Raw genomic sequence first — 13181 nt, 5'->3', positions numbered from 1 at the left:
ATTAACCAATCCAATTTCCTTTAGCTTTGAAAATAACCAGCTGTCACGTGATAAGCCACATGATATGAAAATGGCCGCTATTCAAGCAAAATATTTTTTTTTTTTCAAAGAATAGCTAATTTTATTTTATCTGTAACAAACATTATATAACTTATATATATGTAGCCTAGGATATATAAGCAAGACGCGACAGATTGTATAGAATAAGAACTACCGCTAAAAATGGGGATGCCTATGAATCATAGTATGCCTATGATGCCAGTAAGCAAGCTATTTTAGTATTTATTTTTCATCTTTAGACTTTTCTCAGTCTGTCATTTATTTAAACTGAATCTATTTTTGACTGACTCAGACTGTATGTTTCAAGATCTGACAGAAAATATGGCTACCATATCCAGCAGGTCTATAAACGTCAATTTTAAAGATGCTAAACCTCCAACATGATGATATTTTCCTATTTATTCGAAATTAAAAATACGAATTGTCCATTTCAAACAACTTGCATTGAATTGATGTTGTTATCTTGCTTTGAAAATATTCAATTTTTAAGACACAGTGAACATTTTATCATGGACCTTATAATACATAATACAGGGACCTTATAATACAGGGGGGTTGGATGGCCGAATGGTTAGCACGTGCGTGCTGTATCATGAAATACGACCTGTCATTGAGTCAACTGGCATGGTTTCGAATCCCCGGTTGTACATGACAAGGAGTAGGGTCAACAGTCCAACCTCATGGGTTTTCTCCGGGTCCTCCGGTTTCCTACCACTGCTAAAGACCTCTACGCACAAGCGAATTATTGAAATAAAATTAAACCATATGTTAGTCCCGAAATGACCTAGTTTGTGTTGAGTGGACGTTAAACCCCATTTCTCTCTCTCTCTCTCCCTTATAATCAATACTCGAGTCATGTAGCGGTATAGTTGCTGGCTCCATTTGTTATGAACAAAGAAAAACATATCCTACATGTACATGTACAAGACAATGCAGAAATAATTAGTAATGGCTGATTCACGAATGACAAAATAATAATAAAATACCCCGGGAAGAATGGACCAAGAAAGTGTTCAATTTGGACTGTTCATGTACTTCACCGAACATAATTGATTAGAAATTACAATAAAAAAATTTAAAAACTGAATATAAATTTAAATCACTTTATATACTTTATAAGACATATAGAAATAGATTTCACTAAAAATAACACACTAATATGGATATACTACTTCTGGATTTTATGTTATTTTCACTTTATATACATTAATATTACATTAATATGTGCCCTCAGACCCATTTTCGTTTATTTTAAGGTTCCAAAGAATAGAGCCATACGTACTTTAAATACATTGTATTATTTAAATTAGTTGTCTTATCTAATCCAATTTAGAATGTACATGTATAGGGTCTTTAATGATCAAATTTAAATCATTGAAGTATGGACATTTTGATTGTATTTGAGATTTTCGAGAGTTTTTCTCATGTTTCAGGTGGGCGATTCAAAGCTCACCTGGAAAATAATCTGCATACATGTAGGTGTACTCAAACGTAGATGATTGCTCTCCTCTAATGTGAAGGCCTGTATCTATATATGATCTGTACATCACTTACCATTCTTGTCTTAAAGCATTATTAAGCCTACAAGCCAGAATAATTTGTCATCATAAAATCATCTTTTATTCATACTAATTGTTGAATATGCATATTAATTTAGAAATTCTAAAAGTTTAAGCTCTGGTACTTGCATTTTTCTTGAATAATTTCCATTGTTTATTTCTCTAAAATGTTGCTTACTGTAAACTATGGCAACCTGTTCTGGTCTTTTTGCAATCCTTACTCTCGCTCCTTCATCCTTGGGGGGGGTTGGGTGGCCGAATTAAGTCAATTGGCATGGTTTCGATTCCCCAGTTGTACGTGACAAGGAGTAGGGACGCCAGTCCAACCTCGTGAGTTTTCTCCGGGTCCTCCGGTTTCTTCCCACTGCTAAAGACCCCTGCACTCAAGCAAATTATTGAAATAAATGACCTGGTTTGTGTCGAGTGGATGTTAAACCCCATTTCTCTCTCTCCCCCTTTATCCTTGACTTCTCAACTTCTTGCTTTCTTGCACTTAAATATCCTTGCCTTTGCGCCGCTTGACTTCTTAACTCTAGATTTCCTACTCCTGACTCCTCATCTTCTCGCTATGCTATATCTTGGCAAAACTTTAAACATGCATAAATTTGCTAAAAAATAAAATAATTTGACTGTAATTTTCAATATATTCATTTTTCATTATCTATATTATAACAATAGTATTATAGCAATTAAGCAGCCAGATTTTTATCTAATTCTAATCTTACATAATGCAACTTTAAAGATAGCAGCATGAAAGCAATAGAAACTAATGTAAACTTTGCATGGCTTTAACTTTAGTTACTTACGATCGATCAATTTGAACATTTTTGGGACCAAAAATGTACCAGTATACAGAATATATGTTTTTTTTTAAAATAAAAGTGCTTTAGATTGTATACATGCACTTCTTAAACTCTATGTTTAAATTTTATTGTCATGTTTGTACATTAAGTATCCTGATTTATGTTTTTTTACGGAAAGTATCCAATAGGTATATCATAAAACATGAAAAAAGAACAAATCTGTATTTGACAAAGGCTGAATTAGTGCCTAACAGCGTCTGCTTCAGATGCCTTATTTCTAGGCTTGGTCATTTATTGACTTCAATATTCAGACAAATTTAGGTAAGATTGAGGTATCACTATCCTTCTACAGCAAAGTCTAGTTGACTAATATTATATTGAATACATGTACAGGGTACATGTATGATAATTACATACAAACTTTGAGATTTTACATTATTTCATGTAGTTCTCTTTGTTATTTAGAAATTAGTTAAATGTATTTTCAGTCAAGAGTTTTTTGTTACAGACGGGAGACAGCCTAATCACGTGACAAGTTACTAAGGTTGTTTGGCTGATATTACATATGTTAAAACAAGTCTATTTAGGTTAAACATTGTTTATATTCATAGTGTCTTTTTGACTATTACTGCTGTGTACAATGTCAAAGTTTTGTCAAAACTTAAAGCTGACGAATTGTCAAATGACAATATCCTGTCCACAATGATAGCTTCCTTATTAGCATGTCATCACTAATTATTTTTACCTTTTCAATAGATTACTTTTTACCCTTAAGCCGTTTGTCCTGTTTTACCTGTTTTACCAATGTGTTCTCAGTCAGAGATAAAATTGGTTGTTATTTCTCATTTTATTTTATCAAGGAAAGATTTAATCAGTGGTGTTGGCTCTTGGTTATTTTTGGCAATTTTAATAACTTATTGATTTTGGATTTTCATCAAATTAATGTGAGTTATTCAACACACCAGTACTAAATTTCAAGCATAAAATTTGGATGAAAAAGTGATTTTGATGTAATGTATGTTTCACGATCGACATTGGATAAAAATGTATGTTAGTTTTGTACGTTTTGTGTGCTTATAATTACATTTATTAGGCCTACGGATTATGAGGTCACCTGTTTTGTGTCTGTCAGTCAATGAACACTTGGTCAGGGTTCACTGGATTGTTTTCAGTTTTGAAGAGATCTTTTATTGGGTCATATAAGTTTTTTCAATATTATTTGTTTATACAAAGTTTCATCTATCCAAACAATCCCTGACTATCAGCCATTAGAGCACTAGAGCACCTATAGGTTGATAATCTGCCGAGATGTTTAATATACCACAGATACAGTCCAATATTAGAAAATTGCTGACAAATTATCTGTTGTGTGCACAGGCCTATAAATCCCTAACCTGCAGGATGACAAAAAGCTATTTAAAGTACATCAAAGCAGAAAAAAATGACTAAGCTTACATTAACACCCAAATAGGTAGTCTGGATGTCCAACTCAAAACTATGGAACTGTTTTTGAAATTCTTATAATCTAGGTTAGAATTGACGGATTTGAAATTTTTAGGATATTATATTAATTAACCCTTTAGCAATCGGTAATTGTAAATATTGACTACCCTACTTCCTCGAAGAAAATTAGAGAAAAGTGAAATATTAATACTGGTACATCCTTGGACAGATCGAAAATGCTGTTCCTTAGACTGCCTCAAAGCGCCCAAGATATTTGAATAGTTTTCTGTATTACAGGACCATTACTAATCTGTGCGGGCACCACAGCTGTCCATGGGACAGGTGATCTAAGGAGTCCAAGTTGTGGCGGTTTGGAGCAGTCTAAGTGCTAATGGGTTAAAACTGTTAGTTATGTAACTGTAAACTGTAATGTAATCTTTTTTTAAATTTTGCATAGTAGCCAAACCCAGTTACTCCGCTCCCATTATTGTCAGATAGCCTGTTATTTTCTGTTATAAGAAATAATATCACGTCAATAATTTTTTGACGAAAAAAGGTGTTTTGAAGGCTTACAATTTATACCAAGTATAAAACATCATAGTTTCAAAAAATTGAAAGATTTTTAGACTGCACCTTTAATTTTCCTGTCTTAGTTTCATTTTTTTATATTTTCCTGTCTTACTCTTAGGTTTTTAACAACCAACCAAAAAATTATTCAATTTATTTTGTTATTTCCTTATTGACAATTTGGAGGAAAAAATTCAGCAGATTCATAGAAAATGTAAAAGAAATATTTATTTTGGGGAATAGAAATGTAAAGTAATACCAGTATTTTATTTAGATCTCATGAATTTAAATCCCATCAATTTCAAAAAGATTTATTTTGTTAGTTACCAAATATTCTGTAAGTTTACTGTTTTATAATATATCCACATGTAATGTTAACATGACTGTCACCCATAGCATCTGTCCATAAGTCAACCTTCTTGTAATCTGGCCATCATTCACAATTACATGAGGATGCTCTAGAGGCTCAAGCCTATGTTTTGTTGCCTGGCAACCCTTCTTTCTAAATTGTGCTTAACCAAATATTTTCAATGACCATTACATGGACCAAACAGTAAATTATTTGGTTGATATCAGAGTTCAAAAAACGATAACCTTTTAGTTTTCTCTCATATACAGCCATTAGAGGATAGAGATAGGTTTCTCAATCATTTAACATGTCCAGTCTAATGTTGTCAAAACTAAACACGGCCAAATCTAAACTGGATGTGTGTGAACAAAGCCTAATACAAATAATAGTTGTCTTCTACTGTGGTAGCGGTATTATAAGGAGTGACTTGATGTCGGGATGTAATCTAACGCGACTCCTACCTGTAACAGTATTTATTTATTTAGTGGATATAAAAGGTAGTTAATAATATTGCGCTTTAGGTAAATGAATAGTGATTATGATATTTGTGTAGATACTTTTTACATATGTAATAGTGAGTACGAATTTATATGTCTTTTTGTGCTTTCATGACAGATGTTGTTATACATGTATATGCGGTAATGACTTGAATTGAAACACATTAATTTTATTCTGATATCCAGATTATATTTAATGCAATTTTATTGCAATGGATCTGTGCCATTAATAGAGAGTTGTATAAAGATTGGAGACAGCTGACTTTTGTTTGCCCAAATTAATGTTTTGATCAATTTTGAAATTTTGGAGTTGATTAATTGTATTGAGATGTTTGCCCAACATTTTTTTCCATTTAGTCTTGATTGATTGTCAGATTATCCTCACAATTAACATAATACATGCAGTCTACATACTTTCTGGTTTAATTCTTGATTACTTGGTCATTAAAATCTTGGTTTTCGAACTGTATAAATTGTTCTTTTAGTCTTCATCCATTGTGATTGATGTCCCGATCATATTGTCATTCAAGGCTGAACAACTTTGTATTATTGGCTTCAATCATTTTCTACGTGTATACATTTAGATGAAATTGTAGGCTAAACTTACGACCTAGTGAATTTATTGATATTTATGTATGTACAGAATTTTTAGAATCCATAATGTGTAATAGTATTTTCTGAATTTTTTTTCTACCAGTATACCGGATCTATTCACTTTTTTTTTTAATTGTAGTCTGTGTTGTCCTAAGTATGATGTCTTGTCCGTGTATTTGTTTTTGTGTAAATTTTGTGTGGTGCAGTCCCCCTGCACTTACTATTAATGAAGTACTTTGAACCAAAAACCATCTTTTTGCCATAATGGGAAAAAATGTCAGATGTCTTCAAAGAAAGAATTCTAATTCTACATTATTTGACAAATTGTGATAAATGACTAAATCCATGTGATTATTCTTAAAAGTATTTGTATTTCAGATGTATTTTGTTACCAAAACAAAACTACAAAATTTCATCTTTGAAAATCTCAACATTACAGATATCAAAGGTAAAATCTATTCACACTTAAAAACGGCATTTGGTTTTATTTAACATGAATTTTTAACTGTAGGACGTCTAGATCAATTATGGACTAAAATATAAACTAGGCTTATCATATATTACGGTCGCTAAATTGTACTGTAACATCTATATGTTTGTGTCTTTCAGGATTAGTTGCAGTATGTTTTGTGGTATTTACAGTGACATTTTTGTTTGAGGCTTTAAAATTGTTACAGATATATTTTCAACTACGTGTACGACAAGATCCTTTATCTTATGCAAAAACAGATACAACGGTCACCGACCGTAGCATTTTACTTACTCCATTACTTATACCAGTGGACATACAACAGATACGAAAACAAAGGTTAATTTCTGGATTCTTTTATAGCAAACTATTAAGGGTCATTCAATGTCAAGTGGACGAAATTCACAGAAAGATGTCAGGTGACCCCTTCAGAAAATTATGAAAAAAATATATTTTATAGTACATACAAACTTATGTAAAACTGCAAAGCTGTATGACTCTAGCATTAGTATTGGCTGAGATATGACGTTTTGAATTGAGGTAACCTTTCGCAAGTTTTGAAACTACTATTCTATGACTCAATTTTGGTGTTCTGATTTTATTCCTTTTAGTCAGTATACGTGTATATTCTTGAAATTTTGGGGTTTGTAAGAGAACGTTACATAGATTAAGAATTCACCATCAAATTTTACAGAACAAGTACTGTCAACTGTGAATAGAGTGCCTTAAGTGCCAAAATTGACACTTGTGCAGAAAAATCAACATTTCGATACAGTGTAGAAATTCGACTACACTATATTAGAAGTTGTTACTTATCACATGTATTTGAACGGGGGGGAGGGGGGGGGGGGGGGGGGTTGGGATGGCCGAATGGTTAGCACGTGTGTGCTGTAATCATAAGGCCTGTCATTGAGTCAACTGGCGTGGTTTCGAATCCCCGGTTGTACGTGACAAGGAGTAGGGTCGCCTGTCCAACCTCGTGGGTTTTCTCCGGGTCCTCAGGTTTCCTCCCACTGCTAAAGACCCCTACGCGCAAGCGAATTATTGAAATAAAATTAAACCATATGTTAGTCCCGAAATGACCTAGTTTGTGTTGAGTGGACGTTAAACCCCATTTCTCTCTCTCTCTCTCTCTCTTATTTGAACAGTAAATTATGATATTTCATTTTTGCTGATTGAATGGATTGATTATAATACTTGTTATTGCCTTATTATCATAAAAGCAAGATCTTCTAAGAACATTTTGTGCATACTTAACAATTATCCATCCATATAAGCCCAAGTAAGTACCATTAATTTATGATTCACCATCAAAACATGGAAAATTCAAGATTTGTAACAATTTAAAATATTATTTATATTTTTCGCCCATTTGAAAGGATATCACTTCCAATACTTTGATTATTATGAAATCACACCCTGTAAGAGCAAGCTCATGCCTATGCATAGCTTCTACAACCTGTATTTTAATAGATTTTCAGTAATCCACTAATTATTAAGTCATTCGTTCAAATTTAATGAAAATGAAATATGAAGGAGTAAAATATTAAAGATAGGCCTTTCATCATTCATAGACACGTGTACAAGCAAAATTTCCCCAAAGTTTCATATTTTTTTATGAAAGGGTTCTAAACATGGTTAGCGTTTGTAAAAGACTGATTTTAGCTATTTTCGTGTGTGAGTCGATTTACAAGGCTAATTTTACAAGAAACCGACAAGATATGGCTTTTAATAATGTTTGTTCAATCAAACAGTACCGGTACCCATTGATACATTATACATGTGATAAGTAACAATTTCTAGTAATACATGTATAGTGTAGTCAAATTTCTTTGCACAAGTATCAATTTTTGGCACTAAAGGCACTCCATACACAGTTGATGGTTTGATGGTTAATTCTAAATCTATATAATATTAATATTCTCTTATTTAGAAACCCCAAAATTTCAGGAATATTGTCTAACTAGAAAGTAGAAGATATAAAATCGAGCCATAGAATAATATAGTAGTTTCAAAACTTGTGAAAAGGTACCACTAATTCAAAAGGCCATAATATCATCTCAGTCAATCTTAATGCTAGAGTCATATAAGTTGGAAGTTTGTATGTACTATAATAACATATATTTTCAAGTGGATGTATATTGTTGTTGCCTCTATCCGTCAGGACGTCGGTCCACAATTTGTTTGTGGACACTCTACAAGTCACAATATTCATCTGATTTTGATTAAACTTGAAATACGTGTTTATAACCCAAAGATCTTGATTCCTTTCGATATTTGCGCATATCGGATCGTAACTTCCTGAATTATGGCACCGGATTGTACGATACCTCGATTTCAGCTTGTGGTCCCCCTAGAGGTCACAATTATTATCCGATTTAAAAAAAAACCTTTGAATATATCACTGTTACACCATGGAACAAAACTGCCGGACAAAATGGCCGCCCCTTGTATGCAAATAGTGTAAAAGTATGTAATACCAAGGTTGTGAACTCTCTAGATGTCACAATTTTTTATCCAATTTTGATGAAACTTAAAATATAGCTTTATATCCCAAATATCTCAGTCCATTTCGATATTCGCGAATTTCAGACCATAAGTTCCTGGATTAAGGCCCCTGATTGTACGAAAAATCACTTGCAAAATGTGGGCGTATCTTGCCTGGCAACCGCTGGTTTTCATAATATTCTGAAGGGATCACCTTACAAACACTGGTCCACTTGACATGGAATGACCCATAAGTAATTTGGGCTTGGTTTCTCATGAAATCTGCCCATTTTTATTTTAATCTTGCATGACATTTAGAATGGTTTATGAGAGCTTAGGATCCCCCTGCATCTTTATATTTTTTACACACAATGTATACAGTTTATTGTCTTGACTCTAAAATGTTTTCTGTATTTCAGGTTAAAGTATCATTTTTATGGATGTTTGAGTCATATGATTAATTTAGCTGTAGCATATTTTATTATGTTAGCGTTTATGACGTATAACGTATGGTTAGGAATATCAGTCGTATCAGGTAAGGATTTTACATCATAACCATTATGTTTGTAAATTAAACAAGACAAATAATGTAATTTTAAAATCCAACACCCGAAATTTCTCTTTATAATTTATATTGTCTCATGACACATTACTTGTAAAAAAAAGTCCAACACAATTGTGTCAGGGGATGCAACTCTTTACTATTATTTGATATCAGGGGTTATTGGATACCCAGCTCTTAAAAATCAATGGTATTCTTGTATAATTTATTTATTATTTTTACTCTTGTTCTAATCCTTATTATCTATCAATATATATTTATATTTTAATTTTATGAGGTGTTTTAAATTTGGTAGAGATTTTTTACTATTAAAAAGTTAAATTCACATACATGTATAATGTATTAAAACATGATGAGGATATTTGATAAAGCAAATAATTTTTAAATATTTTTTTCAGGTGCTACGTTAGGTTACTATGTATTTGCAGCCATTGGTAACCAAATAACACAGAAGTTCACAGAAGTGACATCTAAAAATCAAGCTTTGGAAATAGATTCAGAATCTAACAATACCTCTACACAAGCTGATTCTACTACTGCTGAAAATTGTCATATGTAGGTAAAGAAATTGTAAGAATGGTTAGCCTCAGAATGCTATTACATTACCTGTACATATAAAGACATTTTTGATATCAAAATAATGGAATATCAAATATGATGAAAAATGAATTAAAATAATTTTAATTTTTCTATAAAATTAAAAGGATACCTGTTACTGGTCTTAAAAGTATAAAAATATGATAAAATCAGCAACATTTATGAAAGTAGCTAAGTCTCTAACTCAGTATCATCCAAAGTCTTCGACATTGAAAACACAAATTATTTATTTATTTAAATCAACGTTGATGTTGTGATCTTACTGGGGAAAGATGGGCTTCTGATATCCAATATTTAAGACAAAGAAAAACATTTTACCATTGGTACACGAATCGTGTACCATAATGCGTTTCAAAGCCATTTGTAACAAGAGACACAAAGACTGAGACTAGATATATTCCACAAGTCATGTCAAACGGTGACGCCCATATTCTTATCTGGAGAGCATGCTCAGTAAATACTATAGACTGGAATAACTAGACGCTAGAGATTTCCATTAGATTGTGACTTTTGGTGTATTTTGCCAAACATAACTGATTTGAAATTAGAGTAAAAACGGAAAAGAATGAATGTATAAATCAGTCTATATACATTCATAATAGATTATTATATGCATTGTGACCCATTTGTGTCAATTTCTAGCTCTAAAATATTAGCGATTTAGCTCCTTTAAACAAAATTTGTTTCACATGTCTAATCTGTGGGAAACAAATATTCTGCCATTGCATGCTGGGCTATTTATTCGTTGAAAATATAATGGATTTGCAGTTTACTTTTACCATTTAGAACTTAATGTGTAACTTGTAATGGCCATGGGAATATTCATATTTTTAAAAAGCTTTACAAAGCAAATTAAGTTTTTATGAAAGAGTCCCTAGATAATATGTTTTGTTTATGTATCTATTATATATTTATAAACTGTGTTCTATAAGTTGTACAGTATATATATTTCATCTCTGTGCTTCCTATTTGTGTATGATTGGGTTCTTATCTATCTATACATGTATTTAAATATATAGATATTTAACTTCTCTATATACATTGTAAGCAATCATTCAAATAGTGCTAATTGTTTTATTTATGTGTTAATTGTAAATAATATTTCTGTCCTAGAAATTATGTTTTTATGTTAATGGGATAATTTTATGCTAGGAATTATGTTTTTATGTTAATGGAATAATTCTTTGCTAAGAATTGTGTTTTTTGATGTTAATGAAATAACATTTCTATGCTTGAAATTATTTGTGTATGTTACAGTATCACATTATGTTAAGAATTACACACAAAAATATTTGTTTAGAGCATGGTAATTTTGAAGTTTTGTTAAGAATTTTGTTAATTGAGAGTGTAACATAAACTTATAATAACTTATATTTTGAATTAGAGAAGAATTTCTCAATGTTTATAAACATGGACGGTTATCTTCTTTTGTTGATAATCTTGATCCTTATAATATACATAATACTCAAAGTTAAGCTGTTATCTCAATCCTGGGTAAGCATTATTTTTTCAGACTTTTTCAAATACTTTTAGTTTTAATTTAAATTGTACATATAAGGGCCTTCATGTGAAAATGTACAAGTGTTGATATTTATTGTCATCAATATTGGTTATAGTTCTCATTTGCAATGTTATAAATGATTTATTTAAGGTTTAATTAAGTCCCACAATTCCATATTATGAAACTATTCTAAAGACTTAGCTGCTAAATTCAGTTAACTGAAGATATCTGTCATTTCAGTTTAGTATCACAATCTTAAATAGTTAAAGAGTACATAAGATGAGCAAGCAAACTTTTCTGTACTTATGGCCAGTGGTCACTATATACACTTTACGGCAAGCTCACACCAATCTGGTTTGATTGGCCGGTGACGTCACAGGGACCACACATACAATATACACTATTAAAGGACAATATTGGTGCCAGTCATTATCACATATGTGATAGAGCTCGTTAAACACATTCCAAATATAATTTTAACACAGAGATCATTGCTACGATAGCTGAGTAATACAGTTTTCTAGAATCGGAAGTGACGAACGCCAAAGGAAAACACGAGTCATCTCTCTATATAACTGGCTGATGTGACGAGTGATAACGGATATACGGGCGAATTTCTGCTCACTAATAATTCACTCGAAGACCAAATGTTGTTGTATGAGATTGTGAGAGGATATCTAACATTTCATAAAAAGAATTGACCGCCACTAGATAAGTGAACACGAAAGAAAAACCGAAAAAGTCTGTGCATTACCATGTATTTATAAGGTATAGAATGAATATAAACAAGAGAATGTACGGATCATTTCTATTTTTCTCGTGTTCTGTAATCTAATGGCATTCAATTACTTTATTGAATTGTCAGGTATCCTCTTACAGTCCCATATATCAACTTTTGGTCTTGGAAGGAATTATTAGTGAGCAGAAATTCGGCCGTATATCCGTTAACACTCGTCACATCAGTCAGTTATATAGAGAGATGACTCGTGTTTTCCTTTGGCGTTCGTCACTTCCGACTCAGGAAACCTGTATTACTCAGCTATCGTAGCAATGATCTCCGTGTTAAAATTATATTTGGAATGTGTTTAACCAGCTCTATCACATATGTGATAATGACTGGCACCAATATTGTCCTTTAAGGTTTTATCACTATCCACACACACCACCAGTTGACTAGTGTGTATTGACGGTTCAATTAACATACTTACTGACCTAAGCATTACCTTATTATAATTATCTATGTGTAAGCTACAAATCACTATAATTCAAAGCATTTTTAAGAGCTGACCTTTCTCGTCTTGAATTGTAATACATTACATACTTGTGACTGGAATATGTTAGAGTGCCATATTTTCTATAATTTGCAATGTCATTTTTACGAGTGGTCAATATTTGCGACTTTGAGTAAAGATAGCTGAATTAGTATTAATCAGATAGGTGTGAACGTGCCGTAAAATGCATATTATGTGACCTGTGCTGGCATAATGAGTTGCAATGAGGAAATTTTGAAATTGATTCGGGCAAAAAAAGAATGAGTTAGTATATTCCAAAACAAAATCACATAGCAACCAGGCAATTTATTTGCTATTTAGTTGTTTAATAAAAACATTTTCTATGACAGTGTTACAATTTAGAACAAATGAGAATACTCCACACTATAGTAAACCATGTTTTGTATATTATAACTTTTATG

The 13181-nt window shown here is 31.9% G+C and overlaps 1 protein-coding gene across 1 annotated transcript; it reads left to right on the top strand.

Annotated features, from left to right (window-relative positions):
• The first annotated feature begins 71 nt into the window (after positions 1-71).
• Positions 72-12199, top strand: LOC126829633 (high affinity copper uptake protein 1). The gene is made up of 5 exons (XM_050559620.2): positions 72-261; positions 6251-6320; positions 6482-6680; positions 9248-9363; positions 9789-12199. Exons 1-5 carry the CDS (start codon positions 223-225, stop codon positions 9947-9949), a joined length of 585 nt encoding a protein of 194 aa, XP_050415577.2. The 5' UTR covers positions 72-222; the 3' UTR covers positions 9950-12199.
• Positions 12200-13181: the final 982 nt, after the last annotated feature.

This window comes from Patella vulgata, chromosome 1, assembly GCF_932274485.2.
Source record: "Patella vulgata chromosome 1, xgPatVulg1.2, whole genome shotgun sequence".
Lineage (NCBI taxonomy): Eukaryota > Metazoa > Mollusca > Gastropoda > Patellidae > Patella > Patella vulgata.
The sequence above is the reverse complement of the archived record's forward strand: the minus strand, read 5'-3'. Positions and strand labels throughout refer to the sequence as shown.

Bases quoted from the DNA above. Each gene is read 5' to 3' on its own strand.
- LOC126829633 (XM_050559620.2), top strand. From the start codon at position 223: ATGGGGATGCCTATGAATCATAGTATGCCTATGATGCCA. The intron at 6,321-6,481 runs GTAAAATCTATT...TGTGTCTTTCAG, and splicing joins CAACATTACAGATATCAAAG to GATTAGTTGCAGTATGTTTT. The intron at 9,364-9,788 runs GTAAGGATTTTA...TATTTTTTTCAG, and splicing joins AGGAATATCAGTCGTATCAG to GTGCTACGTTAGGTTACTAT.